Here is a 21118-nt window from a genome sequence, read left to right as displayed (position 1 = left end):
AATCGTTTCGCTTCGCACAGGGTACTATAGCAACCACTTCGCTTCGCACGGGTACTGTAGCAACCGCTTTGCATCGGGTACTGTAGCAACTCATGCGAAACACTGTAGCAACTCATGCGAAACACTGTAGCGACTCGGTACTGTAGCAAAAAAAAAAAACCTTAAAATTTTTTTCTCTTTTCAAAAAAAAATAAAATCGAATCAAGTTAAAAAAAAATGTCTTACGAACCTAAGCTTGGAGGAAATCTGGATATGGGAGAAAGCCCAAAGGAAATATTGAAAAGAGAATTCGATATCTTTACACATATTAAAGGAGAATTGATTTCCTCTTTCATCAACAGATTTGAGTCACTCGTCACCAAAATGAGAAGTGTTGGTATCATCAATGGTTTGTTTCAGATCAACATGAAGCTGTTGAGTTCACTGCCTTATACATGGAGCATCAATGTGGTTATCATCAAAAGAACCACAAATCTGTATACCATAACACTCTCAGAGTTGGCTTCTACCATCAAGTCTTTTGAAATAATGGAAGATAAGCTCCAAATGAACAATCAGTTCAAAGAAAATAAAGTTGGGACAAGTAATAAAGTTGGGACAAGTGCTGCCGGTAAAAGTAGTCATGCATGTTCTATCATTCCCGACACATCACCAGCTGATGAGGTAAATCACAATCTTTGTTCTCAAGCATGCATCAACAAAGTCACATACTATAGATATCATCAAGACGAAGTTTTGAAAGAAAATGCAAAACTTCGTCAGTTAAATGCTGAATATGTAAAAGCTGACAAGATCTACGTTGAAAAGATTAAAACTCATCACGATGATGTAGCTAATCTTAGACTTGAAATTTTTCGAGAAAAGCATAATGTCATTTATTATAAAGACATAATTAATGATTTAAAAGAAGAAATTAATAAATTAAAACTCGAAGTTTCTGATAAGAAAGAAAAAGAAAAACAAGTCGAAAGATTTGAGGCATCATCTGAGAAGTTAGATGATCTTATTGGAGCCCAGAGAAGTACTAATGTTAAAGCGGGGTTGGGGTACGATTACACTGCCGTACCACCACCATTCAATGATAACTACACCAGTTTGCCCCACTTTAGCTATAATACTTTTCCAGAGGAAGAAATGGAATACGGGGTTGGTAGAATACCAACGCCTGTGAAATTTGTTCCTGCTGCCTCTCAAACTGCTGCTCCAGTCCCATCATATGATAAATTTGACATCAATGTGTCTTGTGTAGCAGCTGGTGATGTAAATGGTGGTGAATGTGGGACGGTTAACCTGGGTTGTAAGCTAAAAAGAAAGTTAGAACCACGTTTTGAATCATGTGTGGATCTAACCAAAACTATTAACAATCCAGTTTGTAATAAAGTTTGTGAATCCATGTTGGGATGTTTGATGTCGGAATCAAAAACTGTATTTTGCGAAACCACTAGTAAAGACAGTTGTAATGATGTACGTAATGAAAATGAATGTTCTTCTTCTAACTCAGATTATGAAACCGTTTGTGATGAAACTTTTGTTGAAAAATGTGTCAATGAAAGTAGGCCTGTTGAGGTGAACATATCAAGTTGTTCATCATCAAGTTGTGAGACTGAGGATAATTCATGTAAAAGCAAAGTTTTTGAAAATGAAAAGACAAGTACGTCGTGTAAATATGTTCCACCAAATAAACGATCATTTTCTCAAACAACCAATCAATCAAGAAACCCTCAGTCATACAACTTCTGTGATAACAACTACTATGGTCATTATCAACAAAATTTTGTTGATCCATATTATACAAATGTGTTTTATAATCATGTTCCTTTCCATGGATCACCTTTCCCACCACACCAACCACATTACAGTTCAGATGAGTTCTTTGGCACTCCCAGGAGAAAGTGTTATTTTGTGTGTGGTCACTCTTCTCACCTTGCAAGACATTGCAAGCACTGGTTTAAGCAACAGCTTGATATTCAAAGGCGGCTTAGTCAGTCCCCAAAAAGAGCTTTTAGTAGCCCTGATTCAAGGACTGATCAAGCTGATAGTGAACCTAGTGAAATGGATGTGAGATCCAAAGTAAATAAATTAAAACACAAAAAGAAACCTTTTTGGAAAACCAAGAAGGATAAAATCAAAAAGGATCCAAAGACTGTAAAGTCTGAGGATTTACCAAAAACAGTTTCAAAAGCAAGAAAAGAGAAGTCCAAAATTGCCAAAACCAAGGAACAAGTTTTTGCTTAGATTCCTAAGGACCGCTCTTCATCAAGTGAGGCTCCAACAAGAAATAAATGGTTTTCAGGAAATAAAATCAAGTTTGGTCGATTTACGGTTGACCTTCCCGGGACAAAAGTATCCCGGGAACCCATGTCTATTTGAAAGCTTAGTGCATGCAGGGTCAATCAAGGAGGACTATCAATAATATTAGGTACTTAGATAGTGATTGCATCCGGCATATGATGGGATACGAACTCTTGCTATTTGATGTTAAACCATTTGATGGCGGATTCGAGTCTTTCATAAGCGACATGGGAGGACAAACTTCATGGAAGGGAAGCCTTGTTTAAATGGTTCAACAACAACTTTTCAAGCGTTTCTCAAACCAACCTCGTCCAACTGCTTCTCTCAAGTGATGGATCCAACATCAGCTGTTGGATCTCGGTTTGAATCTCTTCAACTTTGTCATACAATGTGATAATGCATGCTTAAGATAGTCCATCTGATAACAACTTTGCTGACCTTTTCACTAAAACCATCGATCATGCTCGATTTGAATTTCGAGTCGAATAGATCGGTAGGATCAATTTTGATTAAAACAAACTATCTATCTTTTTGTATATAAAATTGTAAATATTTTTCAAATATGTCACAATTTTAGAGGGAGAAAATGAGTTAAGTTTAACTCACCAAAAAGTTTTTCAATTCATCTTAAGAAAAGCAAAAACAAATCATTCAATTTACCAAAAAGATTTTATCTTTACTTTTAAGAAAATCTAAAAGGAATTGTCCCGTTTAGAGGGAGCTCCTGCTTAGAGGGACTCGGATATTTACCAAAAAGATTTTATCTTACTTTTAAGAAAATCTAAAAGGAATTGTCCCGTTTAGAGGGAGCTTCTGCTTAGAGGGAGTCGGATATTTAAAATTTGTAAAATTTTGAGAAATTGATCCGACCATTGGAATATGATAAGAAATTATCTCTAACGATTCTAGCACATGAAAAGAGTAGATAAAAAGCCAACAAGATCATTGCGTGATGTGTAGATAGGCTTGACAAATGAGTAAGTGTCATATTGATATAAACTTAAATATCTGCCTATGCTAGTGGTTACACGTTATGAAGCGGTTGCCGACTCCAATTAAAGTCATATTAATGAAGGCTTAAATGCAATTAAACATGTCATACCCAGGCCTCTCTTTACCTTATCACAGTTGTCTTATGAAAAATCAATGTCATTTTTTATTTTTACTGAGTCTAATTTTTATTGAGTCAAGAAAAGAGTCAAGTAAAGCGTCAAGAAAAGCAAGAAAAAGAAAAACAAAAGAGTTAGAAAAGAAAAAGAAAAATCAAGAAAAAGAGTCAGAAAAAGTTTCAGTTCTAGGAATTTTAACTTCTGCTTTATTTCTTCATTTATTTTGATTCAAGCCTTGGACTTTCTCCTGCGCGATAATATGGTATTATCCGACATGATTGTTAAGGCCCTGAATCTTCTGCTTTGTTTTATTTTCTTTCTTTTGTTCAAGCCTTGGACTTTCTCTGCGCGATAATATGGTATTATCCGACCTGATTGTTATGGCCTGAACTTCTGCTTTATTTTAATCTTTCTAGATCGAGTTAAGTGTACAAAGTTTCAAGTGCACAAAGTCAAAGTGTCAAGTGTGTTAATAAGATTACTGTGATCAACTAAGAAAGGTTTAAGTCAAGTTGAGGTGACATGTGAAAGCAAATTAAGCCCGAGGTATGATGGAGTCTGTTATTTGTCGGATTAAATGGGGACCACACAAGCATTGTGCCTAATTGTAACTTAACTGTTGATACACGTTTTGTACGTCTCAGTCTTTATCAGGACATTAATGTATTTAGTATAAAGTATAGGGGTCTTAATGTAAATATGGCGAAATGAGCCATTCGCTCTAATGTAATGTTACATTCGTTACCCTGTAACGAATGTAACACATTTGTCTAATTGTAAGCTCATTCGTTAACCCAGTTTAACGAATGAGATAACGAATGAGGGCTATTCGTTATAGGTTAAAGTATTAACGAATGAGGAGTTCATTCGTATGGTTTAATGTAACGAATGACACATTCGTTAACTGTTAAGTTAACGAATGTGGTCATCCCCTATATATAGTCTGTAAATTATTCATTAATGTAAGTTTTTTAAGTTTTTCAGTTCAGTGATTATTCTCCTCGTTACTCTGTCAAATTGTCCTCTTCATGACGTATTACAGCTTAATCGTATATCAATCAACATGTGTATCGTGGATATTAAGATCTAGATCCGTATCCAGGTTCTTTCAAGTGGTATCAGAGCCTTGGATCTGATCTATGATACATAATCAAGTTTTAATCGTAATCAATTGATCAATTTCTAACATGAATTAATTGATTTTTTGATTTAATTGAGATTCAAAAACAGAGTCTTGTTGTTCGTTAAATTGAACCTGATTGAAGAATGATTGTGAGTTCGGACTAGGCAATTAAGGTTCAGATTGTTTTGATATAAGTTTTAAGTAGTTTCAGTAAGATTCGGACGAGTTGGAAGTTGAAATTGGAAGTTTGAATCGTTGAAGACTTATTCGTTAAGATGAAGTCTTATTCGTTAGGATGAAGCCTGATTCGTTACACTGTTTACACTCATTCGCTAAGACCTAACCACTCATTCGTTCAATCTTATTCGTGAAGTTCAAACCTCATTCGTTCAACCTTATTCGTTAAGCCTGATTCGTTAAGACACATACGTTAACTGTCATTCGTTAGCAAAATTTTAACGAATAACCCATCGTTAAAGTAATCAATTCGTTAAAGTAATCCATTTTTAACGAATATCCCATTCGTTAAAGTATTAACGAATATCCCATTCGTTACTGGTTCATTCGTGTGAACAGTAAACGAATAACCTTTGAAAGTTTGACAATTTTAATCCCTGAAGTTTATCATGGCTGCTCAGAATTCATGTTATTATGCGTTAGCATCACAGAATGTCTTATTGCAACAGATGCTGACGATGGATAACGAGATTGGCAGTCATAATAAGTGTCCCAAGCTGTTGAAACTATCTGACTTTGCCCGTTGGGAACCAAGATTCCGTGCACATCTGGGATCCGTACATCCTAGCAGTGTTCGTTTTCTTGATGATGTTTATGCTGCACCACTGATCGTTAATGACAATACAAGTTGGACTCCAAAACCTTTTAAGGATTATGAGACACATGAGTTGAAGGACTTTGAAAGTGAAATAAAAGCATATTCTACACTCACTATGGCTTTACCGGAACATATTTTTCATCAATATAGTACGATCAAAGTCTGTGCTTCACTGTTTACTACCTTGAAAACGAGAAGTTTGGGAAATACTCTCGAAAGCAAGAAGACTTTGGTGAAATTTCAATTCAGAAATTTTATCCTGATGAAAAATGAAACTGTAGAAGAAATGATCAATCGTTTCAGCCATTTGATTGTTGAGATGTCATCTGTTGATCTTGAGCCAACTGAACAAGATAAGATTGATACTTTAAAGAATGCTTTACCTATAGATTATTCAACTTTTTTGTTCGTGCTTAAAGAGAACGGTTTCTTTCAGAAACCTGAACTGACTGCTGTACAATTCATTAACAAGATCGAAGAAAGGGAATTTGATCTTAAATGTCAATCTACCTTGAAAGAAAATCAAAATCAGCAGTCATCAACTCAGAATCTGTTACTTTATGGTGGTGCATTACCGGCAAACAATGCGACAAGCTCAGTGCCTATTAATGCATTCTTTGCTCAATCTCAAGAGGGTCCTAACGTAAACAATTCTCCTAATGTTTGTTTCATGGCGAGTGGTGCAACTGGAAACTCAAATGCTTATACTTCAAGCCTACCCAAGGTTAATTTACAAGAAGCTGAACAACAGTTCGCTTTTGTATGTGTGTTCATGACTTCATATGAACAACTGGTGGGAAGTAAGATTGCTACGAGTGATCTCACAGATGAGGACTATGATCAAATCGACCCAGATGATCTTGAGCTTATGGATTTGAAGTGGAACATGGCCATGATTGTTCAAAAGGTTAAAAGATTCATGCAACGAATGGGAAAAGATCTTTCCACTTTGAACAAAAGGGTTGGATTTGATAAATTAAAAGTCAAATGTTATAATTGCAGTGAATTTGGCCATTTTGCCAAAGAGTGTGACAAGCCGAAGAAAGATTTTTCTGGCTCACGCAATTCTGACCGTTCTTCTACAAAGTCTTCATCTGGAGGAGATAAAAGTAACACTACTAGCTCTGGTGATCAAGAAAAATCTCCAGTTACTCAAGCTTTATTGGTAAATGATGGAGTTGATTGGTCTCAGCGTTTATTGGGAAACCAGGCAAACGTTGCTATCGTTGAGCCTGTGGAGAAGTTTGAGGATGCAAGTAGCGATAATGTATTAGAAGGTAGTGATTCTTCTGACTCGGAAACTGACAGTGATCAATCTCTGTCATCTTCACAAGAATCATCTCCTGAAGAAACTGCATCTTATGCCTGCATGGCTAAGATTGATGAGGTATGTCATACACCTCAAATTAATGTAAATTGTTCTGAGTGTGCTGTGTTAAAAGCCAAACTTGAAACAAAATTAACTCAAAACAATAAATTTACTAATGATTACTTTACTATAAAGGAATGTTATAAGCAAAAGACAAAATTCCTTGAGCAAACGAATCTGAAAATTCAGAAATTATCAGATAGTAATCATGATCTTAAAGCTAAGGTCCATTGTAAAATTATTGAAGTGGATAAACATTTAAAGGAGATTCTTCGTCTTCGAACTTGCATTTCCAAACTCGAACAAGAAAAAATGGAATTAAATCATAAACTCAGTAAATTCAGAGATTCTTCTTTTCTTTTGAATGAGATAATTGAGGTTAATCATTCACACAAAAAGAACGGAAAAGCAGGTTTGGGATACGTCGAAATTCCTCCTCCATTTAATCAGGATTACAGTAGCATTCCTAAGGCAGAAAATTCTTTAAATATGCCTACTGTTAAACCTGAAAATGTTGAGTCATGTGAATCGACTCGTGAACAGCTATTATTGAAAGCAAAAAGGTGTTTACCAAAAATGATTTGGACGGTTCAATTGAGGAGTTGACTGAAACAGATGTGATTGTTAAAAATAAGAACATTCCAATTGATAATCACATTCTATGTGAACCAGAAGATTTTGAAAAAGTTGTTTATGATGCAAAATCTTCAAATGTTTCTTTAAACAATTCAAGTGTTCCTAACGAGCTTCCTAAAGTAATTCCAAAGGAACAAGTTAATGTAACTTCCACAGAAAAGCTTTCAGTATCTGATGAGGAATTAATGAAATTTATTAATCCTCCACTGAAAACTTCAACTTGAAAAGTATTTAAATTAAAAGGTTTCTCAAAAGTGTTCTCAGACAAAGAAGTTCCATTGAATCTTCTTAAACCAGAATTGATTGAAAGTGTATTTCAAGATGTAACTACTCAAATGACTGAACTTGAGAGGAAATTTCTTCAATCAAAAACTAGTAATGTTCAAAAACAAAAAACAAATGTTTTTAAACCTATAAAATTCATCAAATCGTCAGGTTTGGAAAATTCATCGAATTTGACAAATCTTGAATTCTACAAAACGAAGAAGGGTTTAAAACATGAGTCATCAAAGAAGGTCACTTTTGAGACACCTAAATCTGATAATCTGAAAACTTTGTTATCACAACCGACCAGTACATCATCACATCGAAGTTTAGACTCTCGACTATGTTTCAAGTGTGGTGAACCGGGTCACGTTTCAAGACGATGCAAAGCAAAGATCGAAAATATCAAAAATTATTCAACAATGATTTTTCTAACATAAAAGAAAATCAAGTTGATGATTCTTTGATAATGTATTCAAACATCAATCCGAGGAAAGTTATTCGGATTGATGCACTTAATGTATTGAACACTTGTGTTGACCGTGCTCAACCCATTTGTTCAAACACAGATTCGGGAAGAATCCGTGATGGTTGTCTTAAGAAGAAATCTAAGAAAACTGCCACTTATTCTCAAGTACCGAATATGTGTGTTAATTTATTAAGTTCTCCAAAGGTTTCAAAGGGAGGGCCCAAGACTGAGGCTTGGGCTGCCTTTTTGAACTAATCATTTTACTTGATTATGCAGGGTACATCTAGGTCCATATCAACTCAAAAATGGATATTGGATAGCGGATGTTCTCGGCATATAACCGGTAATATAGACCTTCTGCACAACATTAAAGATATTCAAGGGGGTTATGTGGCGTTTGCTGGTAATCAAGGAGGGATGATTACAAAAGAATGAGAAGTTTCAAATGGTAGAATTACGTTTGAAAAGGTTAATTATTGTGAAAAGGTGGATCACAATCTGTTGAGTGTTTCACAGATTTGCGATAAAAAGTTTACCACCATTTTTACCGACAAGGAATGTGTTATTCTTTAACCAGGATTCACAATTCCAGAAGACATGGTTGTCATGCGATCACCTCGATCAAATGATATTTATGTACTTGACATGAGTTACAATGTCAAAGTTTCGCCCTCATCTACTTGCTTCGTGTCTAAAGCAACAGAGAAAGACTCTATTCTTTGGCATAGACGCATGGGACACATTCACTTAAAAAAAATGAACTTTTTGATGACAAATGATTTAGTGAATGGAGTGTCACTCAAGAACTTTAAATTTAATGATCATTGCGTCGCATGCAAGAAAGGGAAACAAAAGAAGAAATCTCACCCGACCAAATCACTAAACGATATCGTTACTCCTCTGGAACGACTTCATATGGATCTCTTTGGTCCAGTGAACCGTGCTAGCATTGCTGGAGATTTTTATTGTTTGGTTATGACGGATGATTTCTCTCGTTACTCGTGGGTGTTAATTATGGGATCGAAAGATCAAACTCCTATGCTGATACAAAACCTTATTACAAAGATCGAATCACTTTACAATCTGAAAGTGAGACGAATTCGTAGTGACAATGGAACTGAGTTCAGGAATAATGTATTGGATTTCTTCTGTATTCAGAAAGGAATTCATCGGGAATTCAATGCACATTATGTTCCTCAACAGTGGTGTGTCTGAGCGAAAGAATCGTACGTTGATTGAAGCTGCACGTACAATGCTGGCTGATTCTAAGCTACCTGTTCAATTCTGGAAGGAAGCTGTGAATACTGCTTGCTACACTTTGAATCGCGTACTAATGGTAAAGAAGCTTAAGAAGACTAGTTACGAGCTTCTATATAATTGTAAACCGAACTTAAAGTATTTGGAACCATTTGGGTGTCCATGTACTGTGTTGAAGAAAGAAGTTGGAAAGTTCGATGAGAAAGCTTTTGAAGGTTATTTCTTGGGTTATAATTCTCCGAAGAAACGGATTTTCAATCTTTCTTCTGGTTGCGTAGAGGAATGGTATCACGTTGATTGTCAAAGTTATACTACTCCACCAACTGGTACAGGACCCGATTGGATGTTCGATTATAAACGATTATTTAATTCATTTACATCAACAGTTACTGATATACCTGAAGATCTCGTTAGATCGTATTTGGAGGATCAATGTCTTCCAAATCCAAGGTTTTCCTCGGTTGATGCAAGTGACTCTCCTAATGTATCTGAAATGTCAAACGATGTTTCTGAATTTTCCAATGATGCTGATTTTGTTGATTCATCGTCTGTACTGGTAGATGATGCTCAAGAACCTACCGAGCCTATTCTAATCAGTGATGATTCATCATCTGTCTCTTTAGACACTACGGAGGAGAATATTACTAATTTAGGTAATAATGTATCTGTTCCTGCGAATCCTACTTTACGGATTCATTCGCAACATCCACAGGATCAGATAATTGGTGATGTGAACGACGGGGTTCGCACAAGGCACCAATTGGCTAACATATGTGATGATCAATCTGATCATAATGTATCTCCTACTGAGGATTCGATTTTTTGTGCTTATGCGGATTTGTACTCTTCGGGTATCCTTAGTATCGCACAATACACCTGCTTTTTATCACAGATAGAACCAACAAGTGTCGCAATGGCACTCAAGGAACCATCATGGGTTGAAGCTATGCAGGAGGAGCTGCAACAGTTTGTAAGACTGGGTGTATGGGACTTAATTGACAAACCCGATCGCGTTAAAAAGGCGATTCCTACAAAATGGGTTTTTAAGTGCAAGAAGGACGATCGTGGGGTTATTGTGCGAAATAAGGCGCGTTTGGTCGTTCTTGGTTACAATCAACAGGAAGGCATAGATTATACATAAGTGTATGCTACGGTGGCACGAACGGAGGCTATACGAATATTTCTTGCCTATGTAGCCTACAAAAACTTCAAAATTTATCAAATGGATGTAAAATCGGCATTTTTGAACGGAGCAATTCATGAAGAAGTATACGTGAAACAGCCTCCTGGCTTCGAGGATCCAGACTTTTCTGAGCGTGTTTACCATTTAAACAAAACTCTATATGGTTTGCATCAGGCCCCGAGAGCCTGGTACAGCACGTTGGCTGATCATCTGATTGAAAGTGGATTCAAAAGGGGAACTGTGGATTGTACGTTATTTTACAAGAATATGGGTGATGATCTGCTCCTCGTCCAAATTTACGTGGATGATATTATTTTTGGTTCGACAATCGATAGTTTATGCAAAGACTTCGAGAAAACAATGCAGACAAAATTCGAGATGAGTTCGATGGGAGAAATGAGTTTCTTTCTGGGTTTGCAAGTTCACCAGTCTGACGCTGGGATCTTTATCCATCAGACAAAATATGTGAACGATGTCTTGAGACGATTCAAGATATCCGATGGCAAAATTCCCTCTACTCCTCTTCCCGTGTGTCACAATTTATCACCGGATGAATTGGAGGATATTGTAGATCCGACCCTATATCGAGCTATGATTGGATCACTCATGTATTTGACTGCTTCTCGACTGGACATTATGTTTGCTGTCTGTTTGTGTGCTAGGTATCAATCGAGTCCCCGAGTGACTCACCTGGCAGCAGTAAGGCGTATCTTACATTATCTGCGGGGAACTCCAGACATCGGGTTATGGTACCCCAAAGACGACAACTTTGATCTCACCACCTTTACTGACTCGGACTATGGAGGTTGCAAGATCAATTTCAAATCGACAACGGCGGGATGTCAAATCTTAGGAAACCGGCTTGTTTCCTGGCAGTGTAAGAAGCAGACAACGGTCTCAACTTCAACAGCCGAAGCGGAGTATGTGGCGGCCTCGAGTTGCTGTTCACAGGTTCTCTGGATCCATCAACATTTGCGGGATTACGGTTTGAAGTTTCTTACTACTCCTATTTTTATTGATAATTCTGCTGCAATTTCTATCACCAAAAATCCGGTTCAACATTCAAAAACAAAACATATTGAAATCCGTTATCACTTTATTCTTGATTGTTATGAAAAGAAATTAATATCAATTGATAAAATTCATACGGATTTTCAAAAGGCTGACCTTTATACTAAAGCTTTTGACAAAACGCGTTTTCAATACTTGCTTGGTATAAATGGTTTAAAATCTTTTACAGAAATTCAAAAGCTTGGTTAGATCATTTTTTTTTTGTTTTGTTTGTTATTTCATTTTTTACTGTTTTTAGGGGGAGAAAATAGAAAAATACAAAAATAGTGTGGTTTCGTTGTACATAAAAATTCTATAAAATCCAAAAACATTCAAATATTGAAAAATCCAAAAACATTGAAAAATGCTCCTCAAAATTGAGTTTTGAAGCAAAAAGGGAAAATGATAGTACATTGACTTAGCGGACCTAACACATGAATAAACTAGACTAAAAAGTGCCGTAAGATCAATTGTATGATGTGTATGATAGGCTTAACAGATCACATAAGTGCTGAAAAGATATAAACCTAAATGCTTGCTAAATCTAGTGGTGTTACATCTTGATGCATAGTTAATATCTGTATTAAGTATCAAAAGATTTTAAGATTGCTGTGTATGCATGCGTTCATTTTTGAAGAAAATTCTGCTTTATTTTATTTTTAATTTTGCAAAGAAATTCAACTTTATTTTTTCTTTATTTTTATTCAAATCTTGGATTCTCTCCTGCGCGATAAGGTTATCCGACCTGAGGGTTAAGATTTGGATATTCTGCTTTATTTTCTTAGTGTTTCGTATAAAATCTTGGACTTTCTCCGCGCGATAATACGGGATTATCCGAATTGAGAGTTAAGATTTTATGCAGCTTCTGCTTATTTGTTATCTTTTAATTTTTGTTAAAATGGAACCTTATCTGCGTGTAGTAATACCGATCTTAAGGGAAAATTTTAACTTTCTGCTTTATTTTCTTTTTATTATTTTTGTATTAGTCATAGCTAATCAATTCAAAGAAAACTGAAAAAAACGTACATGTGAAATTCACTGTATAAGAGATATGAAACTGTGTCTGACAGGTGGGTTCCACATAAGATTTGTGCTTAATTGAACTTTAAAATGTATCGTAAAGTTACGGATGGATCTGTCTAAAGTTTAAAGTGGACAATTATATCTGTAATCATCTTTGGGTTACGTGCATAATAATGTCAAAATTGAAGTGTAGTCTAGGACGTTATTAGTCAATATGATTCCCTACTCAACTCACAAAAATATGTACTGCTTTTCATTTACTGTGTTTAGTTCTTTGCTACTTGAAAATTTTCAAAATATACAAAAAGATTTTATATTCTTCTGCTTTAGTTTCGATTTGCCAAGCTAGCGAATTAATCATTGAGAAAAGGAAAAAGAGTTTAACCCCGGAACAAAAGTTTAAGTTAAATCGTGCTTAACGTATTTTCAATTGGTAACAATTGATGATTTTAATGTAAAAATCCGTTTAAGTTAAGTATTACCAATCCACGGTGATCGGGTATTTTAATGTATGCAATTAAAACCTAACTTGGATTTAATTGATTATTTAATTCCTTAAAATGAGAATTTTGTCTCATTCGCTAAGGAACTTGGTGATTCGTTAACATGTTTAACGAATGTAAAGCCATTCGTTATTTAAACATAACGAATGAGTTTCTCATTCGTTATAAAGACATTCGTTTCCGTTGTGCATAACGAATGGAAGACATTCGTTTAAACACTTAACGAATAAGAATGACTTAGTTATTCGTTAACAATTTAACGAATGAGAGATTCAACAGTTAACGAACGAGGCCATTCGTTAGTTCAAATTTTGAACGAATGACCTTGATTCGCGTGAAATTATTGGATATAATCCCAAGGTTAGACGAATGACAGTTCATTCGCCTAATTCCTATTACATTGTCTTCTCTAACGAAACTCTGCCAAAATTTCATCAGAATTCATTACTTGCATATTAGCCTCATTGATTGATCTCTTTGGCTTCAACAGGTAATGGCGATCATAACTATACTATTCTCGTGGAATTTCATCAGTTTTTGAGTGTTAATTGCTTTAGTAAAGCTATGAATATTCAACGATGAATTAACTGTTATTGAAATTCTTAAATGAATCAACATTAGACCAAAAATTATTGTTTTAAGTACATGCAACTGATTTCCGAACATGTGTGGTCTGATTAATTGTTAAAATGTTTGGAAATCAAGAAGATTAATCGATGAATATCGTCGGTTTTGACTTTGATTAGTCAAAATTGATTATAATTTGACTCCTGGGTTAGTCAAATTGATAATTGAGTCTGATTCGTTATCTTTATAACGAATGTAACATGATTCGTTAATGGATTAACGAATAACTATCTGATTCGTTAATGTAACGAATGGATAGTTGAATCTGAGTTATTCGTTAAACTTGATTCGTTACTTGTAACGAATAGGTTAATGATTAACGAATGTCTCTTTTAATATATAACGAATGTCACATTCGTTTAAAGTTTTTAGCGAATGTGATAGTCATTCGTTAATATGTTGATTATTTTGGAATATTTTACTAATGTATGTTTGTTCTAAACAGATATGGCACTGTCTTGGAATAAGAGCCACAACATATGTGCATTTGTAGATCCGAACTTTGAAGATACTCCTATCTTTGGGGGTATGATTCGTTTTCTCATCCGCTCGAGAATCTACAAGGCCATCTCTACCCGAACAGTTGTATATCAGAAGAATATTAGGGAATTCTGGAATACTGCCAGCTTTAATGAAGCAGAAAATCAGATTGAAGCAGTTGTTCAGAATAAGCGTGTTGTGATAGATGTTGGAGTTATTCGAGACTCACTGGGTTTTCATGATACTATTGATGATAGGTGTGAGTTCGATCGAGTGTTGATAAGAGGATTATTCGGCCGAGTAAAGTATAATGGAGATTTAGGTAAATCAATGTACAACAAAGCGAACTTGTGTGAACAATACAAGTATCTGCTTCATGTTCTTATACATTGCCTGGGTGGTCGGAAAGGAGGTTTCGACGAGTGTAGGGTGATGTTACAATCTGCTTTTGTGGCCCTAGTGCTGAATAAACCATTCAATTTTTCTGAATTGGTTTACTATCATCTGAAGGAGAATATCACCAGCAGACACAAATTCTTAATGTATCCTCGTTTTCTGCAAATGATGATCAACGACTTGGTGCCAGACTTGGAGAAAGATCAAGCTTATGTTATAAAGCTTGAACACATGAACGAAGAAACTATGAGACGGTTGAGATCTTATAGAGGGCAGAGTCTGGCAGATCGACCTAAGTTCAAACGTTTGATTGGTCATTTAGCATATGTTGATTATGTCGCGCCATCTAATGATCGTTGGATTCATGACGATTCCGATTCGGAACATGAAGATGGTGATGGTAATGACGGTGGAGATGATGGTGGTGATAGTGGTCCAGGACCACAAGCTGAGTTAAGTTATGAACAGAAGCGTAAGCGTAAAGGTAAAGAACCGATGACAGAAGAAGGGGAGAAAGTCAAGAAACAAAGAGTTAGAAGGGGTTCGGGGATTGAGATACCAAGCCAGCCTTTTGTACCTTCTACTGCTGTTTCTACTCCTATTATATCTTCTACTGCTTCTCCAGTTCCAGGTGCACAGATTCCACGATCTCCTACTTCTAATATTATACCAGATTTTCCTCGTTCACCAACACCTGTGCAACTGCCTACGTCTCCAATGCCTCCAACTCTTACTACTATGAGGCCTGATATTCAGTTTGGAGATATATTACATAATGTATTGGCACAGATGCCTACACTGCAGCCAACTACACCTGTTACTCCTGTTACACCTATACCGTTGCCGAGGCCTGAGCATTCCTTTATGACATTCAGTCATCCTCAGGGTCCTATGCAACCAATACATCCTAATTTTTATCTTATGGCTCCTCACGCTCAATGGTTTCATATGATGAATCTGTTGCATTTACAACACACACAAATGCAAGCAGATCGAGCTGCAAATGAGCTAGCGCAACGAAACTTACTGAGACGTCTTCTTACAGCTCAGCGTGATAATAAAGAACTTCGAGCCCTTGTTACTGCTCAGGGGTAGAGGTTAGACAAACAAGAGGAGATTATTCTTCAACTGACATGCAAAGAAGATGAATTAAAGAAGTTGAAAAATAATGAAGATGACCATGATGGTGCAGGGGGTGGGGTAGATCAGCAACCGGGCGGAAGTTCTTCACCGTCGGCGGGTAATAAGACTGATGTTGGTGTTGGTGGTGGATCTGAAGCTAGTAATCTACAGATTGTTCCATATAAAGATTACACGAGAGCCAAGCCAATAGATGTTATTCCGGCTAACATGCTTCTGTTTGTAGGAATGGATGGGATTGTATACAGTATGGTGAATGCTGATGAGATCGAAGAAGGTGAATTTGTTGATCATTCGTTAACAAAAGAACAAATTGCCTTACTTCTGGATCTAAATGATGATGAGATTGAGGAATTGGGTAAGAATGTGGATATGGAGATGGAAGATAGTACTGATACAGGTATTCCTCATGGGAATGTAACTGATTTTGAAGAAGTGAAGGTGGAAGATGTTACTGCTGAAGAATATCCAGAGTTTTACACAGATAATAACAATGACTCGGGTATTCCGTTCTTTACAACTGAGCATTTCAATGCAACAGAGCATCTATTACAGGAAGAAAAAGTTAAGTTAAAAGCTGCTGAATCGAGCTATGTGTCCACTACAGAGAAGAAGAGGAAACATGCTTTTGATGGTATGTTTGAGCATAATATTGAAAAGATGAATAAGATGATCGAGACTTTCAAATATTATGATCTAGAAGATGTGAAAGTTGAGAAAGCTCGAGAATCTGCATACCAGATGAAGAAGTATAAACCTGTTAAAGACGTTAAAGGTGATATGGTGGCATGGCTGTACGATTCAGATCTTAAGGTATATATCGTTAAGTGGGAGCATGGTATTTATTATTTCAAACGCCCACACGATATTTTATCTATGCCTCGATGGGATGTACGAACCTTAGCTAATCGTCCGTTTGTTAATCGTGGAGACGATAAATGGGCTAGCTGGTTCTACAAGCAGTTATTGCATGAAACCCGCTTTGGTTTCAAATTCTTCTAGCCTCAGGTGCCGAAACACAAATATATTGACGAGATAGATGCACGCACAGGATGGAGGAAGTTAATTTTAATAGTGAAACCGCCGAAGACGATGAAGAGGGTTCCGATGAAGATATTCCCTCAGAGTTTTTTCACCTCATTTAATTATTGGTATGATGATAATCATACAGGTGAAGCGGTTATTGTTTATGGCCAGGGTTTACGCACGAAGACGTTACGTGTAATTGATCCGATGTGGCTGGTCAATCTATTTGAGTCTGACAACGATGCGTTATTCACAAGTCAGATAAGATTCGCTAATGTAAAGGATTATGATCTTGCAATGCAGTTTCAGAGGGTTCTTCGTGTCTGCTACGCATACAAGATTCATAGCTGCGTTGATTAGAAGACAAAGATGTTTCAACGCTAAAGTATGATAAAGAGCTAGAGACGAGGGGGAGTTTGTTGATACACGTTTTGTACGTCTCAGTCTTTATCAGGGCATTTAATGTATTTAGTATAAAGTATAGGGGTCTTAATGTAAATATGGCGAAATGAGCCATTCGCTCTAATGTAATGTTACATTCGTTACCCTGTAAAGAATGTAACACATTCGTCTAATTGTAAGCTCATTCGTTAACCCAGTTTAACGAATGAGATAACGAATGAGGGCTATTCGTTATAGGTTAAAGTATTAACGAATGAGGAGTTCATTCGTATGGTTTAATGTAACGAATGACACATTCGTTAACTGTTAAGTTAACGAATGTGGTCATCCCCTATATATAGTCTGTAAATTATTCATTAATGTAAGTTTTTTAAGTTTTTCAGTTCAGTGATTATTCTCCCTCGTTACTCTGTCAAATTGTCCTCTCCATAACGTATTACATCTTAATCGTATATCAATCAACATGTGTATCGTGGTTATCAAGATCTAGATCCGTATCCAGGTTCTTTCATTAACGTATCATGTTGACATCAAAATACTTGTTAAGTTTAAAGTGGACAAATTATATCTACAATCGACTTTGGGTTCTTGGCATAATAATGTCCAAATAGAAGTGTGATCTAGAACTTTAACAGATAATGTGATTCCATGTTGTGATCTTTCTCAGAAAAATAATTTAGTAAACGTTTTCTGTAAATATTATTGATATATAATATTAATTTCATATTTACTCCTATCTTTTATTGTTTATTTGGATTTTGTTTTATTTTAGTTTTAACTTCAAAATGTTTTGTATATATTTTCGTTATATTTAAAATATATGAAAATGCCAAAAAGATTTTAAGTTTTTATTATGTTCGTACATATTTTGTTAAACTTTGTTTCATTCAAAATCATGTGTTTTGTTGTCAAGGTCGTTCATGCAAAGTTCGTTAGAAATCTGGGACTTAAACAAATCATTTACAAGTTGAGGGATTGAAATTGGGAGGGCCTATGAACGATTTCTTCTTGACCCTCGAGAGGGTCTGTGAGCGAATCTTATCGTTCTAAGGTTTGTGCAGCTATACATGGACAGGTAGATCAAGATCAAGTCTGCTTGGAGTTGCAGATGTTGAAGCACTTAAAAAGAAAACGAGAACGTGAAAGTTGGTGGTTGAAACTAAAAAAAAAGAACTGATTGTATCTGAAGACAAGGAAAGAAACCAGTTGGCTCAAGAAAGTCAACAAGAGAAAATTAGATGTCGAGCCTCCCGCATCTGATGTTTCTAAAATTTGCTATTGCCGATCCTTCCCAGAAAATAAGATTCAAGTTCAAGTCTATAAGACTGGAAAATAAAGAACTGTTCAAGATCCAATCTGGTTCAAGATCCTGGATCAAGACAAGTACTAAGTTTCAAGAAATAAAGACGAAGTAAAGAACTTGACGAAAGTTCCTCGACATACTCAATCCTAGAGGGAGATTGTAGGGCCAATATTCTATATTGTTTTTAGGATTGTATATGTCGTTTTAGTTTGCTTTTAGTCGGTGTAGTACGTACTCGGTACGTTTAGTTTGTACGTTTATTTTGTAAGTTTTGGATAAATGGGGACCCTATAAAAGGGCCACTTAACCCATTTATCCAATTAACTCCAACCCCTTTTCACAACTCTTGGAAAAAAAAGAAGTTTCTTTCTCTCATCCACTTCTCTCATTTTCTCTCTTTCAAGCAAATAAACCAAACAAACTAAGATCCGAGATCTGAGTGTCGTTGGTGATTTCCGCTAACCAACAACACGGATTGATCCGAGTCAAGTCTTGGGATCCATTTAGAGGACCTACAAATATCTTTTTTTTTTTAAATAAAATCGGATATTTATTTTTAATATATCCCTATTTTATATTATTTTTATATTAAATATTTGATGAGATTAATTTTTAATTTAATGAGATGTTATAACCCGTTTAAAGGCTATGGTGTAATCCATATACCTGTGAATTCGAGTCAAATACATGAGAAGACTCCACTTATAAAAAAAACAATATGATGGCCGGAGAGAATGTAGAAAGCAACAGAGAGCTATTAAAGGTTTCGTTTATATATATTTAAGATACTTTAATCAAAAATTTTATTAGTTACTTTATATGGAATCCTATAAGCAACGTAAATGGTGAGTATACTGTATACGACATCATATTTATAAATTTATGAAACTTCTAACATTTAATTTCTTTCATCTATCTAGAATCTAGAATATATATAAACGAAATTTTTAAAAGCTTTCTGTTTGTTTCATAAATTCTTTCAAGCCACTAGATTGTTTTATTTGTAAATGGAGGCTTCTCCTGACCCGAATCACTGGTATGGGTCTCACCAAACCTAGATAGCTCTTAAAACGGATTATAACATCTCATTAAATTAAAAACTAATCTTACTTAATATTTGATATGAAAATCCTATAAAATAGAGATATATTAAAAATTAATATCCTATTTAAAAAAAAGATATTATTTATAGTTAAGAAACAATTTTATAGTAAAAAAAATACACGGGTCATGAGTCACCAAATCCAAATAACTTTTAAACGGGTTATAACATATCATTTATTTGTAAAACCCTTTCATCGTCAAACCTTAAGTATATTATTAATTTTCTTACAACAAAGAAAATTAAGATCCAAAACATAAATATTAAAAAACGAAAAAGGTAAAATAATCCACGTAATACGGAGGATAAACCTAGTATAACATATAATTTATTCTAGTTATATGTATATTAATAAACTCTTGAGCATGTTTATTGTATTTCAAATTATGTAAGTTGTTTAAATTAATCTATTTATTCCATCCCAAATTAAACACAGGAATCTAACCTAGTTTTGTAATATATTGAAAGCTAGTTAGTTGGGATTGAGAATATTTCGCCTATTAGTACAAAGAAAATACAACTTATACATAAGTTAATTAATATTTGTTTCTCAAAAAGATGATTAGGATTAACTAGGACATAACTATAAATATCTTACTTGAGACTCTCCTTGATGGCAGGTACAACAAGATGTCGATCAGCCGAGTTACACCACAACTTAGTAGTAATAAAAATTTCTGATCTAGACTTTATGAGGCCTAATCTTAGAGCTACCGCAATGGCTTCCCCGATAGGTTTCTCGCTTTTGTATGCTGCTGCCGTGTTAAAGTGACGATAACCCATCTTAATGGCTTCGATAATAGTCGATGGTGTCACCGCTTCAATGCCTGTGGCTCCTAACATTACTGTGCCTAAAGCAATCGTGGGAACCGGCTGGGCACCTTGGGAAGAAGTTATCATCCTCTCAGGAATAGTTGCCATTTTTTGGTGATTTTTTGGAACTTTGATGATGGTTTTTTTAATGAGTTGAGTATGGTCTTGTGAGGACTAATATAAGGTTGATTTATATTTTTATTTATTATTATTACTTTTTTTAGAGAGGATTTTTTCTTAGAAAGGAGGAAGAAAAATGTTGTAGTGGATGTTTCTATTTAAGGGGTTAATGATTATAAGTTACTCGTCTAAAAAGGTACCGATTGACAAAGAAATTAGAAGTTTGATTTGATGATTTATTATTTGTTTAATTATCATATTATAGAAATTAAACCAATTAAGACCAACTGCTGAAATTTTATTAACCCAAACCAAAGAATCGTGTTAAAGCATCTTCTTTTAATTGGCGGATTTACATGTGTAAGCGTATTATTCTAGCATGCTACGTCAGAAAGTTTGTGTGAACAAATATAAAATTCTAAACTTAGCGTCAGGTTATCAAGTAAACAGTGAAACTTTAACTAACTTAGTAGGCATGTTCCTGGTTGTTTAAATAGAGTTGGGAAATGGGTGCAAATGACCCAAGTGCATGCGAAAGCAAAGGTGTATCTTTTGTCTAGAAGGTTTTTGGTAAGGAACAAGAACCGCAGAAAGTA

The 21118-nt window shown here is 35.3% G+C and overlaps 1 protein-coding gene across 1 annotated transcript in view; it reads right to left on the bottom strand.

Annotated features, from left to right (window-relative positions):
• LOC143572930 (D-galacturonate reductase-like) overlaps window positions 1-20510 on the bottom strand; it is a 47415-nt gene extending 26905 nt beyond the window's left edge. The window contains exon 1 of the mRNA XM_077057952.1: window positions 20188-20510. Within this exon, the coding sequence (XP_076914067.1) occupies window positions 20188-20510 (323 nt within the window). The remainder of the gene's footprint in view (window positions 1-20187) is intronic.
• Window positions 20511-21118: the final 608 nt, after the last annotated feature.

The sequence above is a fragment of the Bidens hawaiensis genome, unplaced genomic scaffold (genome assembly GCF_021521415.1).
Source record: "Bidens hawaiensis isolate Kalapana, Puna unplaced genomic scaffold, B.hawaiensis_p1.1 tig00026176_1, whole genome shotgun sequence".
NCBI classification, from domain to species: domain Eukaryota; kingdom Viridiplantae; phylum Streptophyta; class Magnoliopsida; order Asterales; family Asteraceae; genus Bidens; species Bidens hawaiensis.
Note: the sequence above shows the minus strand (reverse complement) of the source record. Positions and strands in the feature narration are given on the sequence as shown.